Source organism: Rhinatrema bivittatum, chromosome 6, assembly GCF_901001135.1.
Source record: "Rhinatrema bivittatum chromosome 6, aRhiBiv1.1, whole genome shotgun sequence".
In the NCBI taxonomy this organism is placed as follows: Eukaryota; Metazoa; Chordata; class Amphibia; order Gymnophiona; family Rhinatrematidae; genus Rhinatrema; species Rhinatrema bivittatum.
In genome coordinates, this window is record NC_042620.1 from 199,077,853 (window position 1) to 199,101,462 (window position 23,610).

A 23,610-nucleotide genomic window follows, 5' to 3' on the forward strand; every position below is an offset into this window, starting at 1 on the left:
ATCAGGGGTGAGTGAGCCCGGCAGCGGGCCTGCCACAGCCGGGGAGTGCAACAGTACCCCCCATTACTCCCTTCTTCTGGAGGTCTGGGCTTACCCGGATGGATTGTATGGAATTGCTGGATGAGACCTTTATCAAGGATATTGGTAGCGGGTTCCCAGGATTTTCTTTGGGGCCGTATCCCTCCCAGGAGAGGAGATACTTCCAATGGCGGCCTCTCATTCGGATGTCCAGGATATATTGCATCTGATAAAGGGTGTCAGTTTCAGAGACAAGGTGTGAAGGCTCTGGAATTCTGCAAGAAGGTCAGGAAAGCACCAATGGTTTGAGTAGGGACACATGGAAAGAATTGTGTACTCTCAGCATGGGTGGAAGACGGAGCTGATAAGTCACTAGTCCGATGCGTCGAGTGACTGGAAATGGACCAATATATCTGGGGGCGAAATGCTGTGAAGGAAGCTGAAGACGAATATGGTGCGTACTTAGCCATCCCTGTAGCCAGGCTGGAACTCTGGGGCTGGTCTTCGAAGAGCATCTGAAGATTTCTTGGCACATGCAGCCGCTTGTTGCAGTCTTTGTTTCGTGCGGGTCCACAGAGCATGAAGGACATCTGCAGTCGCTTGGGCTGCTGGAGAAGGGACTGTGAGGGGTATCGGTAGAGGTGGCCGTGGTTATCTCTCATATACTACGGAGAAAGGGGAGGCTCCTATGGCTGTAGAGACATGTGAGTTATGAGAAAGGTCTGCCACGGGAGCAGTTGAGCCCAGTTATCCTTTTGGTCATTCGGAATACGAACGCAGAAACAACTTGAGAGAGCAATTCATAAATGCCAATAGCAGGCAACAAATTGAGATCCTCTGTCCAAGGTGATATGTTCAGGTAATCCGTGGAGATGGAATATGTGCAAGAAAAACAGGTGTGCCAGTTCAAGTGCAGAGGGCAAGCTAGGAAGCGGGATAAAGTGAGCCATCTTGGAGAACCTGACCATAACCACCCAGATAATGGTATTGCCAATAGATGCAGGAAGGTCCACCAAGAAGTCGGTGGACAGGTGGGTCCAGGGCTCCCTGGGGACCGACAAAGGCTGTAACAGCCCCCAGTGTCGACCCATGGGTGATTTTTGCTGCGCACACATGGGGCAGGAATCCACATAAGCCCGAGTATCCAAGGACATGGTTGGCCACCAATAGTAACGTTGAGGAAAGTACAATGTCCATGCAAATCCGGGGTGTCCGGTAACTCGGGAGTCATGTGCTCACTGTAGCACCTTTTCACGGAGTCTGTGAGGCACGCAGGCACGGTCACGGTGGCAGACAGGTAAATACAAGCCTGGTCAATAATATGCTGAGGCTCTTCCTGGGAATCTTTGAGCTCAAAGGAGTGGGATAATGCATCGGCTTGCAAATTCTTTTCTGCAGGATGATAATGTAAATTAAAATTAAACGGGTGAAAAACAATGCCCAGCAGGCCTGGCATGAATTCAGACACAGGGCATGTCAGAGGTACTCCAGGTGAAAGCTATCTATTTTTGCTAATTTAATAATTTTAGTTACAGTCTAATAGGTGTTTTACCTTTTGTGAACATTAACTCCTGTTATTGCTGCTAATCCCCCTTTGGTTTCTCTATCCTTTCCCTTCCTTCCTATATTACATACATACACACAGCTATGTTTTCTGCCTGTAGTTGATAAGTATGAATAGTATAGTAGAAAAAATGACTTAGCGTGTAATCTATAAAGGCAGAGAGAGGAGCCTAGGTAAAACCCGTTAATGCTGAGCCTGTAATGTCTCTGATGTACAAAAGTGTATTTTCAAACTGACGATGAGGAACTAACACCACCAAGTAGAGCAAGGCATAGTTCAAGCTTCATCCACACAGCTCTGCCAGTCCTCCTTATTTCTTGCTTAAATTAGATTTACTATTCCAATTCTAAATTGGGATCCTACCAGGTACTGAATATCTGGAATGGCCACTGCTGGAAACAGGATATTGGGCTTGATGGACCTTTGGTCTGACCCAGTATGGCAAATCGTATGTTCTTAAATCTCTTGCATAGAGATTTCATGGACAGATTCATCTCATTTATGACAAAGTTATAATTTGAACTGTATTCTGCACAGATTGTAGTTTTGCTAAGCTATTGAAGTAAATTTTCAAAGATTCAGTTAGAATCTTCAGGCCTAGATTAGACAGTAACAAGGGTAGTTTAGCTGAATCTTTAGTACATTTTCAGTCAAGAAATAGCTGGAAATTATGCACATACATTTAAGTTTAAAAAATGCAAGCACATAGCAGGCAACTACAAAAAACTGAACTTTACATCATCATTTGACAGTACTGGGGTAGTTTTTACTATTTATCAGGACCATATTCAAACACAATGCATGCAGTTTCCTTGTGTTTGAAAACTGGCTAGGTTTCTGCAGGCTGAAAAGTTTGCCTTACTGAAAATGTATCGCCTTGTCTTCCAGTATAATATACTCCATTGATTATTTCATTACAGTATCTGTGCAAAACTGGAAAACTGACCTCTTGTGTGTATACCCAGGAAAAACTTACATCAAGAGTACCAGGACCTCCCTCCAATACAACGCATACAACTGGGATCTTGATGGCAACACCTGAAGTGAAAAACCAAGAGATCAAATTCAAAGTAGATTCTGTAGTTCTTACTGTTTTCTTTTAAAAATGTTATACAGTATGATTATAAATTGAAGCAATAATCTTCAATAATAAAGGACACTTTATGGCAGTTAATGGAAGAGTTGAAACTCAATAGTAATCCATGACAAAGTGATATGCTACACATTCTTTATCAACGTTTTCTCAATAGCTTTACTCCACTGGATGAGACTTTTGTTTTCATAGCATAATTTAACAAGTGGCTTCTAGGAATCTGTTAGCCCTCTCCAGCTCATCATCACTGACAAAGCTTTAGATAATAAAATTTAAAAAAATATGAAATTAAGTTCCATACAATCTGAATTTTCCAGAACATTGAGCATTCAATCATTTAGAAATTCCCTGTTTCATGACTTCATTTTAAATATTCCTGTCAACATTTATTTTGAATTTTAAAAATTAAAATTCAGAATATTTTTGCTCATACTGTAGTAGCAATAATTTGTATTGAATGTGGCAGTTGCCGTCATTTAATTCCCTTTTTAAAAAGGGTAATTTTATAACTGTGCACATCCGGGTAAAGTCTGTGCATGCCTTTTATGTGCAGACTTTACCCCAAATTTTCAAAGCAAAAATAATGCATATAAGTTCACTTTGAAAATTCCCAGTAAGTAGCCTGGAACATGCACAAAATAACCCACAAAAAGGACGCCTGATCTATCGAGGAGGCAACATGTACAAGTGAATTTACACGCATGCTTTTTAAAATACAAAAGCATCAAAAGCAAGTCCTAGCTCTGCACCAGCTCCCTGGTGCAGAGCTGGGACTACTTTTGGAGAGAGGCATTCCAGGGACTACTTTTCCCTGGAATGCCTCTCTCCAGGGTTCATAAAAGTATTGCATGAAATTGAATCACGTGCACTGAGCCAAGGGCTATTTTGAAAAGCAGGCCCTAAATGCCTGAAGCGAGGTCTCTGGCCTTCAGTTCATTCAAACAAGTCATTAACTTTCTGCGAATGTTCATTGAGGATGATTTCTTAAATCGCCGTGGAAAATTAAAAAGCTGCTCCTTGAGCTAACTGTAAACCCATCTCTGGATGATGACTTAACACCAATGAGGCCATAAAAGAAATTGTATCCTTTGGGTCAAGCCTAGTTCTGATCTCTCTCTTCCAATCTCTTTTCTCCAGGGCTGGGGTCTTTTACTGGTGGGGGGAAGAAAATTCTCCTTCAAGATTCTAGCTGACATGGGGGACATTATTACTTTCCTTGGGAGAGGTACACCTTATCTTTCTCCTTGGTGATGTGAGTGCCCATAAACAACACCAGGAACTCAGTGCAAGTGTCCAAAAATAAACTTTACTGTCTGGGATAGTTGAAAAAAAAATCAATGACACAAATCACATCAATTCTCAGATGGCACTTATAGTTCTTAGACTTTATCTGTACAAGGATCTCTCTCTCTCTACTAGGGCAGGGAGCGCATTTACCCTCCAGGGCTTTGATAAGTGAGGTAACCCAGATGGACAGGAGTATTCGAGTTGAGTTGAACAACCCCCTCCAAACTGGCAAGAAAAGAATTGTAACACAGTCCCTGCACAGATTTCTAATTTACCTCTTCCCCAGGGTGAAGACTGCAAGTGGCAATCCTCCAGTGTTTCTCTCTCTCTCTAAAATCTTTGATGGCAAAGGATCCCCTGAGGAACGTGAGTTCTCATGATGTTCCACCGTTGGAAAGGACGGGGGCAGCAAAAAACCTCCTCCCAGATCTTGTAACCAAAATGCTACTTCCCAAAACTTATCTTAACACCAGAAACACTTGCAGGAAGTCACCACCATTCCTATGTCCTTGATGAGGGTGCAAAAGGGCAAGTCTTCCCCCCCCCCCCCTAGAAAGAGACTTCCCCCATAATCTTCCTCCAGGCCAACAAAAACATGGTTCTCGCAAGGGTTCTTATAAAAAAGCAGCCTTCTGAGCTCTGTTGGACATTGAGGCCAAAGACTATAGAGTGATATTGGCAGATAGACTGGGTCTCACTTAAGAGATGTTCTGGAACCATTTTTACAGCATTCACTTTAGCCCTCAGACATCTCCTTTGATACTCACCAAGAAGTTGAAAGACACCTGCTGCCAATGGCTATACTCTTCTAGCTGCCTGAATGATAAGATTATTGATGACATTGTACTTGAACAGATTTGGTGATTCCACCTCCTCAACCTCAGATATGGGTACAATGAAAGTAGAAAACCTGGCAATGGCTATCAGGATAACTGAACAGTTTATAGATGCTAAATTAGAAACCTGCTGTGGAGGAAAGCATCTGAAGTGAAGAAAGTAGCCTCCCCTAGTGACCGAAAGGGAGCAACCCCAAAAGGCTGACAGAGGGGTTGCCCCACCCAATCCCTCACATGATTCCTATGCTAGTCACTCCACAAATAGGATACTCAAAAAAGTGACAAGTAATCATCAGAAGGCTCATTGTTTTTTTTTATGTATTTATTTATTGCTTCTACAATAATTCCAAGAAATATAATCTTGTACAGAAATAAGAAAAAAGTATAAATCAGAATATTGCACATAAAAGTGCATAAAGGAAAATTAGTTACACTTTAGCTCACAAATAAGAGGAATATGCAGTACTAGTAAAGAAAATGTGTTAAAGTAAATAGGTGACCAAAATTAGTGTCAGCTAGACAAATTTCCATAGCTATTCTAATTTATGGGGGAGATGTCATCGAAGAAAGTGAAGTCAAAGGGGAAATTGGTGTTTGCCTTTGAACTATAAAGTTGGTTATTGCTAGGGGTCAAAAAAAGTAGCTTAATCACACATTTGCAAGGAAAATGTAAGTAAAATAATGCCTCAAGTTGCAGCATGCCAGGCCTCAATAGCAGAAATCTCTTTCTTCTAAACTGGGTTGCTTTCACTACATCGGGAAATATGTTAACCCAAAAGTTTAAAAAAAAGGAGTAATTCTATTATGAAAAAAAATTCTCATCACAAGGTCTCGATCAGAGTCCACCACAAAGGTAGCCAATGGAGTTGAAGCAGAAATCTCCATAGAATCAGAACTCTCCAACATATTAGTAACATTCAAAATTTCAAAAGAAGGTTGACGGACAGAATCCATTTGAGAGTTTTTCTTAGCTGAAGGGAGATAATAAACTTTAGTAATAGGTGGTAAAATGCTGTCATGAATTTTCAATGTCTCCAAAAAAATATCTCCTCAGCATTTGAGTCTGTGACACTATTTTCTGTCTAGGAAAATTAATTAGTCTGAAATTTTTTGATCTGACCACATTTTCCAACTGTTCCATTTTAAATTGCAACGGTGACTGTCCTTTCATAATAGACCCAACATTTTCTTTCAAAGAAGACATTTGAGGTTGAAGGTCTTTAACCTGCGCACAGAGCTTTATCAATTCTTTTTGTGAAGTTTGCAAAGGTGTAGAAAAGGACGGTTGAGAAAAAAGACCAGCAATTGTCTCCCAGATAGAATCCAAAGTAATAGTTGTAAGTCTTGAAAGAGTAAAATCTTCCAACCATTTTAAGGAAATTTCTGGTAGTAACAAAGAATTTCCTTGATCCACAGCATAAGAAATATCAGATACACCAATTTGCACTGTAGCTTTACTCCCTAAAACACCAGCTCCCACGACCTCTAGCTGAAGAAAATCTGAAGAACAACCTGCAGTAGTTCTTACAATACCTCCAGGCCGCATGTCCACAATGGCATCAGAGACAGCCTCTGCAGTAAATCCAAGCGGAGGCTGGTCAGGGGGAAGGTGGCTGTCCAGAAAGAGAGAATGATGAAGTCTGAGGAGAGCATTGCTGTACCCTTGCACGGCACAATGCCCAAGCACATTCATTGGCAATTGGAAGCTGAGCTGGTTCTCCTTCCATGACGACCACAGACTTATTGATGGGACCAGTAACCATCAGTAAGGAAACCTCAGAGTAAGTGCAAGCCTTCTCTTTTCACTTCCCCATTGATTCAAGATGAAGAAAAATATTAAAGAGGAAAAATAATTTAAGTTGTAAGAAGCCCATCAGGAGAAGAAGCTAAAGGTGGCTATCTTGAAATGCCTCCCCTAAAAGAAAGCTCATTATTAGCCCTTCTAAGGGCACTTCCTAGGGTTTTAGGAGCACCCAGTGCATGTCTTAAACCTAGAGAAAACAGAAATTATTTTCTTAAATAGGAAGGCAGATACGCCTTTTGCAAGTTTTTAATTTCACAGGTCATCAATTACCTATAGTCAAGCAAGCTAGACATTTAGATGTGATTATTGAATCAGACTTATCTTTTAAAAAACATGTGAAGCTTCTAGTATAAAAGTAATTATGAAAACTTCATATGCTAAGGCAACTGAAACCTTGCCTGGATACAGCAGACTTTAGGACAGTAATATAAGCTTTGATAATCCTCTTTTTAGATTACTGCAAGTCTTTGTTTTTAGGCTTGTCTGCCTACTCAATTAAAGCAATTCAAATAATTCAGAACTGGGCAGCAAGGATTTTTATGGGGACATCAAAGTTTGACTACATTACTTCTATCATTAATTCTGTACATTGGCTTCCAGTTGAATTCTATATACATTATAACATACTGGTTATGATTTGCAATGCTTTAAATAATGAATCTCCTCTTTGTGTCAATTTTTTACTAAAAATATATCATCCTAAAGTCTGAGGGGCAGTGCCTGTTAGATCTACCTTGTTATAAAACCATCCATTTAACAGATTTCAGAGAAAGACTCTTCTTAGAAGTTGGCCCCATATCATGAAACCAATTACTGGTAAACTTATGCAAACAGGCATACAATACAGTAAAATGATCAAGAAGCAGTTGAAGACAAATCTATTTCAGCAGGCCTTCTATTAAAGCCTTTTCCATGCTCCATCTATGTTGATGTTAAAACAAGCTTTCATTATGAAATAATAATTAATTTTATAATTGTATAGAGAACCTTTGATTTCCCTTACTGAAAGGAGTGTACTAAGTTGCTGGGGAGGACTAGTGAAGAATTAATAAAGAGGGTTGGACTTTTGCTCCCCCATGTGGGAACTACAGATGGTATGTCCTACCTGTTTATCATCCTCAAGCACCATCAGTCTTCATGGATTTTAGTTTGGATTTTCTGAAGGCAGGAGCCTTCTGTCACCTGTTATTTATTATTTTTGCTAAATTATTCTAGAAAGTCTGCTGTTTTGTCCCTGTTATGGGTCAGCCTGAAGCCTGATCTACTTCTAATTACTTTTTGCACTTGTATTCCATTTTTGAGAGACTTCCATTGTGAGATCCTTGTGTGAACTATTGGTATATCCCTATGTTGGGTTAAATCAAGGGTAAGGAAGACTTGCAGCATGCTACTACTCTTCTGGAGTTTAGACCTGACAGTGATCCAATGCAGAGGAGTTTCAACTTTAAATTATCTGTCTTTTGTAATTATCTCTTCATTTTGGAGACTAGGAAGTTTTTTCACCCTTCCTGTCTCTGCTTTGATTTTTTTTTTTTTATTTGCTAACAAGGGCTGAGTGCCTTTAGTACCAGATACTGAATTGCCTATTCATTTGGGACGAGGTGTCTTTCATTCTGAAGGAACCTAAAGGCAGAAGGAATCATCATAGTCGGGAATTCTGCCCATTGCAGAAACAGAGCTGAAGGTATTAATAACTGAATATGCTGATGACTCAAGTGAGAGGCATTTGAGAGGAAAGTGCACAGCTGTTACTTCATAAGGAGATCTAAAGTATTTCAGAAAACTTCAGGAAAGGTATGAGAATTGTGACTTCCGTTCTGATAAAATATTGGGACTTTATTCTAACCACTCCACCGTGGGGAGAGAACAGAGATAAAAATATTGAGAACTGGACAAGGAGTATTGGGCTATGTCCACTCCAGCCACTTCCCTTCTTTGTTGAAAAAAATGAGTTATTATACCAAGCAGCCAAGGAGCAATAAGAAGAATATGAGTAGTTATTGGTTCTCCAACCCTTGCAGAGGTAGGTATTAACTTTGGCACACTCATTTGTTAAGGGGCCATTTGAGTGTTGAAAATAAAAAAGGAATATATTTGTCTTAGGTTTTACTTGCCAGGATATCACCATCACATAGAGGACTTTAATTAGTCTTGTCCAATCTGCCAGTTCAGGGGCCCAAAACTGGTCCAGAGAGTGCCCCTAATCCCCCTTCCCTTTACAGACACTCCATTTGAAAGCCATGTATCTGATCAGACTCATGGTACAGTGAACCAGAGGCTTTCATCATATCCTGGTGCTATTGGATTATGCTATACAGTATCCAGATGCCATTCCCCTCAGGAATATGAGGAACCAGACTATAGCGGAGTCCCTTGTGGAGATATTTTCCTGACTGGGGTTGTCATAGGAGATCCTGATGGATTAAGCCACTCCTTTTGTATCCTGAATAATGAAGAAAGTTTATGCTCTTTTGAAAGTGAAGACTTCACATATCTTAGTATACCAACCCCAAACCAATAGTTTGATAAAACTGTTTAATAAGACTCTAAAACAAATGGTGAAATAATTTGTGTCACTCGGTGGAAAAAACGTGGATAATTGTTATTCTATGCCCTTTCTGCTATCAGAGAGATTTCCCAGAGGCTCCACTGGTTTATTCCTATTTGAACTAATACATGGGCAGATACCTAGAAGTGTACTAAATATTGCTAGTAAACTTCGGAAACATCTAGAAAATCAAGCTCCAAACTAGTAAAACGGATGCCATTTGTCAAGAACTAAGACTACTAACAAAGAAATAGGCCACATCCTTTCTGGGCCTGTTCAGTTATTATCGGCATTTTATCCCAGATTTTGCCACCAGAGCAGAACCCTTGATCTGGCTATTGAAGAAAACCAATCCACATCATATCTACCAGGCTAATGAGACAGAAAAAGCTTTTATGAATCTGAAATATTCCATCTGCTATGAACCTATCCTGGCAAGCCCTGATTTTAGGTGCAGATGGATGTCTCATAAGTGGGATTAGGAGCTATATTATTGTAGAACCAGGAAGGAAAGGAACACCCAGTAATATATATTAGTCAGCAATTGTTTCCTCAGTAGATAATACTGTACTATAGAGAAAAAGGCCATGGAAATGAAGTAGGTACTAGAGTCTTTATGCTACTACTTGCTGGGTTGGAAGATCATCTTGGTAAACTTCAACATCTTTCTTTCCTCCAGTAGATCTAACATTGACTTTCCAACCCTATGACTTTAAAATAAAACACCTATCAGGAAAGGATAATGGGAATCCAGATTTCCTCTTCATGAAGATATAGGCAAGTACTCCAATTCATTAGTTTGGGCTAAGGGGAGAAAATATGGAAGGGAGTATATGTTCCTAACTGGAGGATATGGTCCTTGGGTTTATATTAGATGACTACCAAAGTGCTCACTTGGAAAATAATGGAATTCCTGTGTCACTTTGCCCACCCATAGGGACCCAGAATAAAAGATGGACCAGGAAGAGGAAGTGGTGGTGGGGGATGGTGTTGCTGTACTTTGGGGGGTGGTCAGGGGTGGTGGGTGGTATTGATTCACTTCGGGGGGGCCGGAGATAGGGTTTAAAGTACTTCTGGGGGGCCGTGGGTAGGGGTGGTGGTTAATGCATTTCAGAGGAACCTGGATGTGGGGGGCTTTGGACTTCAAGGGGCCACTGCTGTCATCACAATGTAGATAATTAAACCTTTTTTTTCTATTTTGGGGGAGTCAGGGCTGCCTCGACCGGCGGTGCCAGGTTGAAACAGGGGTCAACACAATCTCCCTGTTTGGCCGTGATTTTTTTTTTGTTTGGGGCCAGCAGCCCTTTAAGGCAATGGTTGTCCAGTGAGCTTGGGGCTGCCATCGCAATAAAGAGCTGCTCGCGGCATTCTTTTGTGTTGCAGTGTTTGGCCGCAACACAAAAGAATGTGCCATATAGCTGTGATGCATTTTTGGGGGAGGGACCTCACTATCATGGCAACACACACACTCCCCCCCATGATAGAGGGACCCCTCCTGCGAGAATACATTGCGGCTTGATGAATCCTGGCCTTAGCTTGGCTCCTTGCATGAGGGAATTGCCAAGAAATACATAGTGTTCAAGCAGAGCTATATGATTTTGTTTTGCTGTATATATTGTTTGCCCTTTAAGGTTTCCCCATTGTTTTAGAATAAACCCACTTAAAGAAACACAGAGTTTGAAATGTTTTATCTTCATCCCGGATATCTGAGGACCCGAAGGAGTCGCAGATGCCTAGGTATAGGTCAGCCAGTAACATGCTTTTAATTATGATGTTGTGGTAACAACATGAAAGTCCCAGAGAATTGGCTTATATTCTCAACAAAAAGACAAGTACTTTTGAACTTTGACTAAAACCTCATTACTTTTGTCAAGTATCTGTTAAGCCCTTCACCTATTTGTTGAGGATCAAGAATTTTTCTCTAATTACATTTTATGAATATCTGGAGCTGCACCTTGTTTAGCATTTGAATGAAGTAGACTGTGTCTCTTTTCCTGTTGAACTGAATCACAGTATCTGCAATAAATAATTGGTGGTGGGGTGGAGGGTAATTAGGGCTGGAGGGTACTGGAAGCCAATAGTAACAGGTGGGAGAGAGAAAAAGGAAAAAAAAAAAAAAAGGATAAAATGCGTAGCTTGCTGGGCAGAATGGATGGGCCGTTTGGTCTTCTTCTGCCGTCATTTCTATGTTTCTATGAATTGATTCTTTTGTGAGTACTTTAAAAAATGCAAGTCCTTGGGAAGCCCAACCTGCTGCAGAAAGTGAATTATTGCCTCTGCATTGAATTTCGTATCATCAAGGATCTGTTTTAATTCAACATCTCTAAGACCTCATACATGGGACTCATGCCTCCCCTATCGTTGTTACTGGGACAGAGGGTAACTACATTTAAAAGAGATAAACATTAGTTCCTCTTTAATACTTGCCCAAGACATCAAATCTCAGTATACAAGGATTGGTAAAAAGGATCAGCAGTGTCATGGCTTCTCACTATAGTCATTATGTTGTGTTTAATTGTATTTTGTGCATGTATTGGTGTTATGAATTGGTAATAGGTGGAATAAACATTTTTTAAATAAATCAGCTTTTTCTTTCTCTGTCTTTCCTTCTGGTTCAGATCTTACCTCCTTTCTCCTTTGTCTGCTCTGAAATAAACTTTTCCAATTTGGCCCTCAGAAGGATCTCAATACCGTATCTGCCATGGGTGCCATCATCCACCAAAATGAAGTGAGAGTGATTATTATCCAGGCAGGACAAATTACCCTGGTGTTGCTCATCTAAGAGATACTCAGCTGGAAAACCACCCTAAAGACATCCAGAGAAAAAAAAAAAGCAAACAGTCTGTTCAAATCCAGTGCTACTTCTGATTGACTGACCTGACTACTCCTCTATATTCAGGAGGCCAACTCCAATATTTCTGGTCAATAGCAATAATCTGTCTGTTCAATTCACAACCCACTGCTTTCTGACTCTCTTAATCCACCAAAAGGGAAAGTGCCTTTTCTTCGGGACGTAGGGCTACGTGAAGATAACAGTATCATAACTATATAATCAAACAGTTTTCCTTTTCTCAAGATTTTATTATTAAGACTGCTAAATATGATAATCCTCTGTTTATGTGTGGTCTCATGCAAGCTTTTTCAATGACAAAAATGCAAAGTTGGATAATGAACAAATCCAAGTAAAACCATTTTATGAGCAAATAGGATCCCCTTTAACAAGTTTATTACAGAATACTCCCCCTTCTGCAAAGCCCTTAAATTCTGGCTATCGTGCCAGGCATTCAAGGCTTAGTATTTCTGGGCTGCCATATTTTGGACTGATTGTGGAGGATGAACTGGGTTAATATTCTCCCTGTTGTTCTCAAGCTAGAACTCTATCTCTACCATATCTCTTGACATTTGATAGAATTTGATTGTGTTTGATGTTAGCCTTCAAACTTTCAATGTAGGAATTCATCTTTTTTTAATATGTTAGACCCCTGAATGTAGTCAATTGTAAGGGAACAACATTTTTGTTGTGGGTAGTTCTGTCATTTTATTCTCTCATCCTTGCATTTCTAGGAACTGTGTGACTCTTGAGTTGTGTGGGGTCTCAGTGTGGACACTTAGAGGATCTTGCCATGCACTGCCCAAGCCCACTTGAATTTGTGCATGTGCCCCTACTCTGGCAACCTCCCACCAACCAAATGGGGTCCTGCTTGCTTTTGGGGACGTGTTCCACTGGCAAGCTATCCCCTAGTGGTTTCTAGGGACACTGAGATCCTGCACAACCCAAGGGTCACACAGTTCCTAGAAATGTACTTACAAACCAAATACAAAACAATGCAAGGACCATCAATCACTGGAGAGAGCTAACTAATACGTTTATTAGCAAATAGCAAGAAGAGTGAATAGAAACAAATACATTGCAAACAGCAACAGATAAAATAATAAAGATTCATACAGTTAATGCTAAGTAGACAAATTTCACTGTATTTATCCAGTGCCTGGGGAGGTTCAGGTAGGCTGTCCTCACAAGGATGTGAGGACTTGAGACAATACCTTGTCACAGATCTGGTTCTTCTGCATGCCCAGCCAAGACTAGAGAGTTCTAGAAAATTCTGGACTATGTCACACTGAAGCTTGTACTGTGTTACAAATGAAAGGCTAAGGCACCGGCTTCCTGACTAACAGCAATACAGAATGTTACAACATTACACCACCTTGTGGAGAAGTTATTCTCAATCCACGTCACACTTTAGGGTACATGGCGTGTTAACCTGTTTAGTCCTAACTGCCAGAAACTGCAGAGCACAGCAGGAGTTAGGCTGCCACTTGCCTGTCAGTTCAAGGATTGTATGAGAAAGGAGATCTTACTAGGGAAACAAAAAGGTCTCAGTGAAAATAAGAAATCTCAGCAGTCACAAAGATCCCCATTTCGCCACCCCGTCTGTTTAAAATGTCCCATACCTCTCTCACAGGTAGTCACTCACCGCTGCACAGATGAGACTGTCCCGATTGTGAACAATTCCCCAAGTTGCTATACCAATGGTGACAATATCATTGTCCTTGCTGCCACTAACCATGCTGAAATCCCGCACTGCTTCTCCAACTTGCTTCATCACACCAGCATGAGACCCACCAGTTATAATCCAGGCCCCTAGCAAGACAGATGGGAATATCTTGAAAATAGGCTGTGGTGGCCATTGATACTTTCCTTGCATTGCTAAAGGGTCCCTGCAGTGTTTAACTGATATAGTAGCAATACAAACATATTGATATTTTAATGTGAAATTACACACTCTCCCTTTCCCCATCAAATTTTACTCAAAAAAAAATAAAGCTGAACAAGAACTTACATGCAAATAAATCCAGTAATGCATGTGGTTTAGGTAAAGGAAATTTTGCTAAATCTTTCACTACATCTCACAGAGGTATAGTTAAAGGTTTTGCAAATTCAGTGGTTTTACTATTTGATTATTTTTTATGAGAGGCTTTGCATAATTTTGCATTGCAGCAACTCATTAAGTACTGCTTTAAATTTTTGGAAAATATGAAACTGTGAGTGAAAATTTACTATTTGCGAAGCTGAAAATTTTCATAAAGTATGCTTTGTGCACTAAAAGGAAAAACAGTGCACACTTTCACAAATAACGTGCGCTATTTGCCATTTTTTGTACACAAACGGGTAGATTTTCAAACAGCGCGATTTGGCGTACTTTTGTTGGCACATCAGGCGCAAACAAAAGTACACTGGATTTTAGTAGATACACGCATAGCCGCGCGTATCCACTAAAATCCTGGATCGGCGCGCGCAAGGCTACCGATTCCGTATAGCCGGCGCGCGCCGAGCCGCGCAGCCTACCTCCGTTCCCTCCGAGGCCGCTCCGAAATCGGAACGGCCTCGGAGGGAACTTTCTTTTGCCCTCCCCTCACCTTCCCCTCCCTTACCCCTACCTAACCCCCCCCCGGCCCTGTCTAAACCCCACCTTACCTTTGTCGGGAGATTTACGCCTCCCGGAGGGAGACGTAAATCCCCACACGCCAGCGGGCTGCTAGCGCGCCGGGACGCGACCTGGGGGCGGGTCTGGAGGGAGCGGCCACGCCCCCGGGCCGTAACCACGCCCCCGGACCCGCCCTCGAAACGCTACATCCCGCCCCGAAAACGCCACGCGGATCGGGCCCGCCCCCCGACACACCCCCGACACGCCCCCCTCGGAAAACCCTGGGACTTACGCGAGTCCCGGGGCTCTGCGCGCGCCGGTAGGCCTATGTAAATAGGCGCACCGGCGAGCAGGGCTCTTAAAATCAGCCCCAAAGTAGGCTTTGTGAAGTTTTGCTCTCCTTAGTATATTGATTTCCAAATCTGATGATTCTATATGTAATCAGTGCTCCAGGGAAAATATCTGAACAGATGTCAGGCTCTGACTTTCTTAAGTCAATCAATTGTTTTAGTAGAGCTGGGGGAGTGGGGAGACTCATTGTAAAAGCCAATGGCAGACGTAACTCCAAATAAGAATACCCTACTCAGCAACAATGGTTCCAGACTGTTCTGACTTTTCAAGGAAGTAATTAAACAGGTTACATTCTATAGAAAATAACGAATTGTTACAGTTCTCAGCAATTGAACTTTGCTACATGAATTCAATAGACAATGACTTACATAGAAATTTGTCAATCTTTACTTGCTTTAATAGAAGTTAGGGGGATTCCAGTGTACAGCTGATTCCTTGTCTTCATTTTGCTACTGGATCTGCATTATGAATGATTGAATTCTCTGCATCTATTGGAGGGAGTCCTTGGTTCTCATACTTCTCAGCGTTTACTCAGAAAAACGCTGGGCATTCCACAAGAACACTCTGCATTACTGCCCTAGAAATGTTAAGTTACCCAGCTAGGGAAGTAGAGAGTTTTCACCTGCTTCATGCTAGCTGCTTACTTGTATGCATTGGGTCATTGCCTCTCTCCAAGAGGAGAAATCAGTAGGTGGTCTTTGCCATCCCCCGGGTGGACTGACCATGAGGAAAGAGAGTTTCTCTGCTTTGCAGTGGAGGAGACCCAGGGAGTAGCTGTTGGAATTTTGGAGGATTTAGATATTTTTGGATTTAGAGTGGAAACAGTTCCAGACAGGAGGAATTCCCCGCCCCCCCCCCCCCCCCCCAGCATCTGGAAGGGCTGGCTTTGATTTCTTTGTGCCTTTACTAAGAGACTGAAGTAAGGGGTGAAGAGAGTTAAGAGATTTTTGGACATTCCAGTAGGAGTTGCTGGATCTGTTTTGATTCTGAGGACTAGTTTTGAAATAAAGAGTTTTGTCACCTTTTTCCCAGCACTTTGCATGCTGGAATTGCAACGGGGATATCCTATCCTTCGAGAATATTACCTTTTCACCTGGGATCATGGGAAGATGTTAATTACATGTAGCATGATGGAATAGATTGTTCCGGGTTCCTTCTTTTCAAGCACACACGCTAACTTTTGAATGAAGCCTGAGGCATCCTGGGCTCTGACTGGTCATTCTGCATGTGGGCTTCTTCACATGGCGTGCCAGGAAATATATAAGAGATACCTCCACCCTGCAACTGATAATTTTCAAACCTGGGTTGACTCTATGTGATTTCTTTTCCCTCCCTCCCACCTAGTTGTTGCTTTGATAGTGTTCTCGTTGGTGATGTCTCTTTCATTGAATTATCGCAGTTTGGCAGCTAACCTGAGCCCAGATTGATTTTTGTATGACATATGATATTGTGATGTGATTAAGTAGTTTAGGAAAAGAAGGTGGGGTTCTGAATCCCGGATTTGGCATGGAGGCGGGCCTGCCAGACATGTCTGAGGTTGTTCCCTGCTGGGTTGTGGCGGGGAGAGATCAGGAAGGCAGAGGACTGCCGGTGGGGGAGTTTGAAAAGAATGGGCTGCTTCAGAAGCCGATTGGGCTGTGGGTGTTTCAGCTGGTAGTTGGCAGATCACCCCAAAGAGTGGCCTGGCAGGGGATTTATGATATATGGATATGTGTTATGAGTGATAATATTGGATTGGTCTCGGGGGTACGGTTTGGTTATCAATAAACTGTGACCATATTTACTCCATTCTTGCTTGCTTGTCTTGTTTTATTGTAGTGGGTGTGAGGTTTGGGAAAAGGGCCAGGGAATCTATCTTATCCATGTTAGTAGTCCACTACATATATAAGTTTATAAAAATTCAGAGTTAATGAGCTGCTGTAATGCAATTTCATGCACAACAGCTCGTTAAAAAAGAATTCAAAGAAAACAAACATACAAAGATATCTTCACATCCTGGCTTTCACAAAAAAAAGATGACTGCATCTCACCCATAAGAAAATGACCTGTGTAACTATTCTGTTGGTAGAAAAATTACACATAGAAAATCATAATTTCTGCATAATTCCACACATAGGCTCTCACAGGCACACACACACACACACACACATAATTATGTCTGTGAGGGAGAGAGAGGGAGTGTGTGTGAGAGTATAGGCATATATATGAGAGATGGAGTATGTGAGAGAATTTATATGTGTGCATGTATGTGGATGTGTGTAAGTGAACATAAAGTTTGTGTGGCCCTACCTCCCCCACTGCACGAGGGTGACTAGAAATCAAAAGATCCCAGGTATGGAGAACAGGAGATCTTTTAAATCCTTATTAGTTGTAATTATTGGATGTTATTTGATGTCCCTGCTATTTTGAATAAGTTTTTTTTTTTTTTAGGAAATATTAGAACATATTTTAATTATTGGATTTTTTTTTATTCATCAAATATTTCAAAGTATTTTATTGGTGTTTGGGCAATTTTGGATATTCTATTTGTTAACTGGTTTGAAATATTTATTATTTTTTTACTATGATTTTACTATTATGATTGGTGATTTCTTGATTTTATTTGTTTTATGAAGAATGGTAATGTTTCTGTTTTCCACTGTTGCTCTGCTTAGAGGCTGGCTTGTTGTGGGTTCCAGTTCAGTTCTTCTCTGCATGTTTCTATTTATACTTTCTGGTCTCTTTATTCTGTATTTGGTCAGGGTCTGACTGTGTTCTCCATGTGTGACCAAGGTGAGATATTCTGCTGCCATATAATTTATGAGTAGAGATCTATAGCAGTCTGATTTTTTCTGTTTTCCTAATAGAAGTTGTATTGGTGTTCTAGGTCCTTGTGTAATGGGGCGGATTTTAAGAGCCCTGCTCGCCTAAATCCGGGCGGATTTAGGCGAGCGGGGCCCTGCGCGCCGGTGCGCCTATTTTACATAGGCCTACCGGCGCGCGCAGAGCCCCGGGACTCGCGTAAGTCCCGGGGTTTTCAGAGGGGGGCGTGTCGGGGGGCGGGCCCGATCCGCGCAGTGTTTTCGGGGCGTGTCGGGAGCGTTTCGGGGGCGGGCCCGGGGGCGTGGTTACAGCCCGTGGTGGTCTGGGGGCGTGGCCGTGCCCTCCGGACCCGCCCCCAGGTCGCGTCCCGGCGCGCTAGATGCCCGCTGGCGCGCGGGGATTTACGTCTCCCTCTGGGAGGCGTAAATCCCCCGACAAAGGTAAGGGTGGGGTTTAGACAGGGCCGGGCGGGTGGGTTAGGTAGGGGAAGGGAGGGGAAGGTGAGGGGAGGGCAAAAGAAAGTTCCCTCCGAGGCCGCTCCGATTTCGGAGCGGCCTCGGAGGGAACGGAGGTAGGCTGCGCGGCTCGGCGCGCGCCGGCTATACGGAATGGATAGCCTTGCGCGCGCCGATCCCGGATTTTAGCGGCTACGCGCGTATCTACTAAAATCCAGCGTACTTTTGTTTGCACCTGATGCGCCAACAAAAAGTACGCCAAATCGTGCTATTTGAAAATCTACCCCAATATGTGCAATGTTGTGTTTTCATAGAAAAGGCTGTAACTGTTTGAGTGCTGGCAGTTAGGGTTGTTTTGCTATGGGATCTTTACTTTATTATAATGGTAATTATGTTTATTCATGGCTTTCTAAGGGCCAAACCCACACCCAGCATGCATTAAAAAAGTCTAATTCCATAGGAGTTCCATGGGTCTTTTTTGCAGGATTTTCTGGCTGGCACCATAGCAATGCATATAAATATTATATGCAAGTTGTAAGTGATATTTTTGCCTCAGAAGACTATACTTTTGAATGTGCTTTTTTCATGTAAAATCTGTTATAAATGCATAATTGAATTGGGTGTGTGTTTTTGCAAGGCTGTAAGATTTGCCTAGGGTACTTAAAAATCTTCCCTTGACCATGGGTTCCATTTGGGGGAAAGTGTCTGTTTTTAAAAATAAGCTTTCTCAAGGGAGCCGGGCTTCTTTTTTTCAACAGGCCCAAAACAAAGGCTGAATGAATCGGGGGGGGGGAGAGGGGGAGGACAGTACAGTAATTGTACACACAGGGCAACAAAAAAGCTAGCACCAGCCCTGCTCAGACTGGTTATGGTAGGTGCTGACACCAGTGAACCTATCCCAGGAAGGCTGCCCTTCATCTGGTTCACTTAGTCTCCAGAGAAATCCTCTTCTCAGGACTTCCAACTTTACTAAGAACATAGGAAATTGCCATGCTGGGTCAGACCAAGGATCCATCAAGCCCAGCATCCTGTTTCTAAGAGAGGCCAAACCAGGCCACAAGAACCTGGCAATTACCCAAGCACTAAGAAGATCCCATGCTACTGATGCCAGTAATAGCAGTGGCTATTCCCTAACAGGCCGATACAGTAAAAATCGCGGGAGAGCGGGCGAGTGCCCACTCTCCTGGCGTGCGCACAGGCCACTCTCCTGTGCGCGCGATACAGTAAATAAATTTATTTAAATTAGACACGGTGGTAAAAAGAGGCGCTAGGGACACTAGTGCATCCCTAGCGCCTCTTTTTTGACAGGAGTGGCGGCTGTCAGCGGGTTTGACAGCCGACGCTCAATTTTGCCGGCATCGGTTCTCGAGCCTGCTGACAGCCATGGGGGTTCAGAAACCGGATGCTGGCAAAATTGAGCGTCTGGTTTCCAACCTGCGAGCCGCGGGCCTATTTCAAATTTTTTTAATTTTTTTTACTTTTTTAAACTTTCGGGACCTTCGACTTAATATCGCCATGATATTAAGTCGGAGGGTGCAGAAAAGCAATTTTTACTGCTTTTCTGTGCAGTTTCCCGGTACCCGGAGAAATTAGCGCCTACCTTTGGGTAGGCGCTAATTTCTGAAAGTAAAATGTGCGGCTTGGCTGCACATTTTACTTACTGAATCGCACGGGAATACCTAATAGGGCCATCAACATGCATTTGCATGTTGTGGGTGCTATTAAGTTCGGGGGGGGGGTTGGACACACGTTTTGGATGTGCTATTACCTCTTACTGAATAAGAGGTATAGCTAACGCATCAAAAACGCACATCCAAATGCCGGCTAACTGTACTGTATCAGCCTGTTAGTAAACTTGATTAATAGCAATTAATGGATTTCTCCTCCAAGAACGTATCCAAACCTTTTTTGAACCCAGCTACACTAACTGCACTAACCACATCTTCTGGCAACAAATTCCAGAGCTTAATTGTGCGTTAAGTATTTTCTACGATTAGTCTTAAATGTGCTACTTGCTAACTTCATGGAGTGCCCCCTAGTCCTTCTATTATCTGAAAGTGTAAATAACTGATTCACATCTACTCGTTCAAGACCTCTCATGATCTTAAAGACCTCTATCATATCCCCCCTCAGCTGTCACTAGTAGACTTTCCCAGGCAGGCTGTCCTTCCTCTATGTTGTGATCTGCTATGCTGATGGGAGGAGCAAGCAGATGGGAGTAGCAATCTGATAGGAACTACTCCTCCAGTGGGGAGGAGTTTAGCAATCTGTTATGGATCTGCTAGGGAGTTAGCAATCTGTTGTGATATAGACTGCTGAGTTGGCAATCTGTACCAGCGGATTGCTAGAGAGGGTGCTCAGCTGGACAGGAATGTAAATAGGTGAATCCTTGGGCCGATGACAGCACCCCCAGGTGGATATCCTGAGAGAGCCCACTGGCTAGGCTTGAGTAAGGAGACAGACACAGATAGTTCTTTTATTAGACAGGTAGTAGAACCACCAGAGGTAGCAGTAGTGAGCTGATATGCCCGGCAGGGCTGAAGTCCCTCAGATACTGGAACTGCGATCCCGGGATTGCTGAGCTGTAAAGAGACTGTAGATAGTGAATAGACAGGGTATGCTGTTATACATAGCCAGTACTTAGAGGATAACTCACATAAGGTCTTGAGAAAGTTCAGTAGCTGGAAAGGGTTGGGCCCTCGAGGAGCGAGTACCTGGTTCCAGGGAAAGCTCTGAGAGAGCAGTGGTAACTCACAATAGTCTGTATCTGTAATAGCTTCTAGACAATAGAGAATCTTCAGAGTGTTTAGGAACATGGGCCCTCGAGGAGCGAGTACCGGTTCCTATCTGTAATTTGAAATAGAGAAAAGAGAGTGAGACCCCCGAGGAGCAGGTATCCCTGGTAAGTCTGAGGAGGCAGAGTTGTGTAGAGAGAAGCGGGTCCAGATGAATCCCCGCAATCAATCCTTGCTAACTCAATCTGTTAGCGAAAGTAAAGACCTTTTATGTTGGAAGCGGATGACGTCAATACAGGGGGACGCCCCTGAGGTTCATGCCCTTGCTGGTACATACTTCGGAGAGGGCATGCGCGCGCCCTACGTCATCAGGAACATGGCGGATCTGCAGCGTCGAGCCGGCCTGGGGACGCCTGGGAGAAGTGGCATGGAGACGCCGCAGCAGCAAGCCGTCCATCAGGCCTGGAGGGAGTCGCCACATAGGTAGAGAGGGTGGAGCAAGGGCGAAAAGCAGGCACGAATGCAACACTCTAACACCTCCTAGTACTCATGACCCCAGTTTCCAGTTCATCAACTTCATGACTTCCAGGAGCTCCTCATTCAAATCCTCCTCCTCTGCTCCCAAAGGGCTCATGCTTAGAATACTCTCCTTACTGCCTCCAGCCCTTTCCTGTGAAGAGATAAGGCCCCTCCAAAGCCCTCCACAAGGAGAGGCATCGGCTCCTTCAGCCCTGAGTTAAGACTGATTTGTGACTCCCCCCTATGTCACATGGGCACAGGCGTTTTGCTAACACACAGATCCCTCTCAATGTGGAGTGGTACTTTACATTAACACACCTATAGTACACTGAATTCACACATAGGGGCATGGTCTGGATGGAGACCCCTGACTCACATTACTGGAAGATTGACTAATTGAGATCACAAGTGCCATTCCACTATAGAGTAAACCACCCACAGGGAGCAGAATTTGAAAACCTGTTACACTAGAGTACAATATTCTCAGGCAGCTCCACCTACCGAACAGAGTTTCGCCTCTCCTCAGCTAATGTCCTACATCCATGCATAATTTACAGGCAGAATAGCACTTAGTCATCTTAGAGATTTCAAAACAAAGCCTGACAAGAGGCTTTGAATATTCCTGTGCTGGGGCACATTTCAGCTCCTTCATCTGCTTCTTCACTCTTCTTTCTAGAAGAGCAACTCCCTATACTCTAGGCATTTTCTTAAGGTTTAGTTTCTCTTCTGAAGCAGGGAAAAACTCAAGCTGAGGCTCTCTTTCTCACAGAGGAGATAATTTTCATAGGCTGATGTGTAAATTTAGCATATACATGCATAAGTAGCCTGTACTTGTGTACTCATTTTATAAAAGTCAAAAGTACATGCATAATATATGTTTTGCGCACACATATACATGCATAAAAAAGGAGCGATGTAGGGGCGTTCTGGAGCAAATCTAAGGTATAACATAAGGGAAAGAAGAGAACCAAGAAAATAGCAAGTTAAACCTTTGATGTAGCAGGTTAAACAGAGAAATTCACCTCTTCTCACCGCATTCCCAAATTCTTAAAACACTGCCCTCTCATTTTTTTAACCCAACAAAAATATGTTGGTCCAGCAAATTTCATAATTTTCCACCTTTTTACACAGAAATTTTCCCATGAAAGCCTATGATAAAAATACTGGCAAAGGTATTTGCAAAAGGAAAATTGTATTCTCTTGCATATGTTTATATTTCATAACTAGGGTTTCTCTTTTTAGAGTTTTATGTAGCTATAAAAACAAATCTGTGGGTTTTTTTTAAGAGCTTTACCTGCCAGCAGCCCATCTTCACCACATTCTCAACCCCACCCCAGGGCACCTACCCGGAAATTTTCAAGAGGACTTATGCACATAAGTTTGCTTTGAAAATATGAGGTGAAGTCTGCATATAAAAATGTATCCCTACCCTCTGTATTTCTATAATGTATACAAATTTCAGATAAAACAATATTTTCAATTCTGTTATATGTATACATTTGCATGCATAAATGTGAAAGAAGGTTGGGAAAGACAGCCATTGACTGAAAATGGTTTAGATTAAGTACTATAGAAGTTTACCTGTTGTTTGTGCTGCTTTAACAAGACCCCTTCGAAAGATATTCCTCAATCTCTGCTTCATGTGAAAATTTTTGGCACCGCCAGTCACTGAGATTAGTAAATTAGGGACCTCAAGGCCCCACTGTTCTGTCATCAGCTGGTAGATAACTTGTGAGGGGGTATCTGAAGAAACGCGTACATACTGCTGGGAGAAATAAACACATATCAGGGAGGCAGAAAAGAAAGTACTCTGACCTATGTGAAATGAGTGCATGGTATCAGCACAAGATAGAAAGAGAAACATGTCAACAAGAAAAAGATCATATGGTCGGTCTAAGCTTGCCATTCCCATCAACTGCTCAGCTCTACAATCCCTACCATTTCTTCAGAAATCCCCAGTGCTTATCCCATGCTTTCTTGAATTCAGATACTGGCTTTGTCTCCACCATTTCCACTGGGAGAATGTTCCATGTATCCTCCACCCTCTCTGTCAAGAAATATTTACTTAGATTACTCCTGAGCCCTTTTCACCCTCATCCCATGCTGCCTAAAAACATATGAATGCAAGAATTGCCATCAAACACAGTATTTTGTTTCCAGTTGTGGCCAGTC

At 42.5% G+C, this 23,610-nt stretch overlaps 1 protein-coding gene across 1 annotated transcript in view; it reads right to left on the reverse strand.

Annotated features, from left to right (window-relative positions):
- The window catches only part of TRPM2 (transient receptor potential cation channel subfamily M member 2), a 319,065-nt gene extending 295,898 nt beyond the window's left edge, over positions 1–23,167 (reverse strand). Inside the window, exons 1-4 of the mRNA XM_029607926.1 lie at positions 23,020–23,167; positions 13,626–13,792; positions 11,776–11,956; positions 2,559–2,620 (exon numbers count right to left, since the gene is read on the reverse strand). Of these exons, the coding sequence (XP_029463786.1) occupies positions 2,559–2,620; positions 11,776–11,956; positions 13,626–13,792; positions 23,020–23,152 (543 nt within the window). The 5' untranslated portion in view covers positions 23,153–23,167. The remainder of the gene's footprint in view (positions 1–2,558; positions 2,621–11,775; positions 11,957–13,625; positions 13,793–23,019) is intronic.
- Positions 23,168–23,610: the final 443 nt, after the last annotated feature.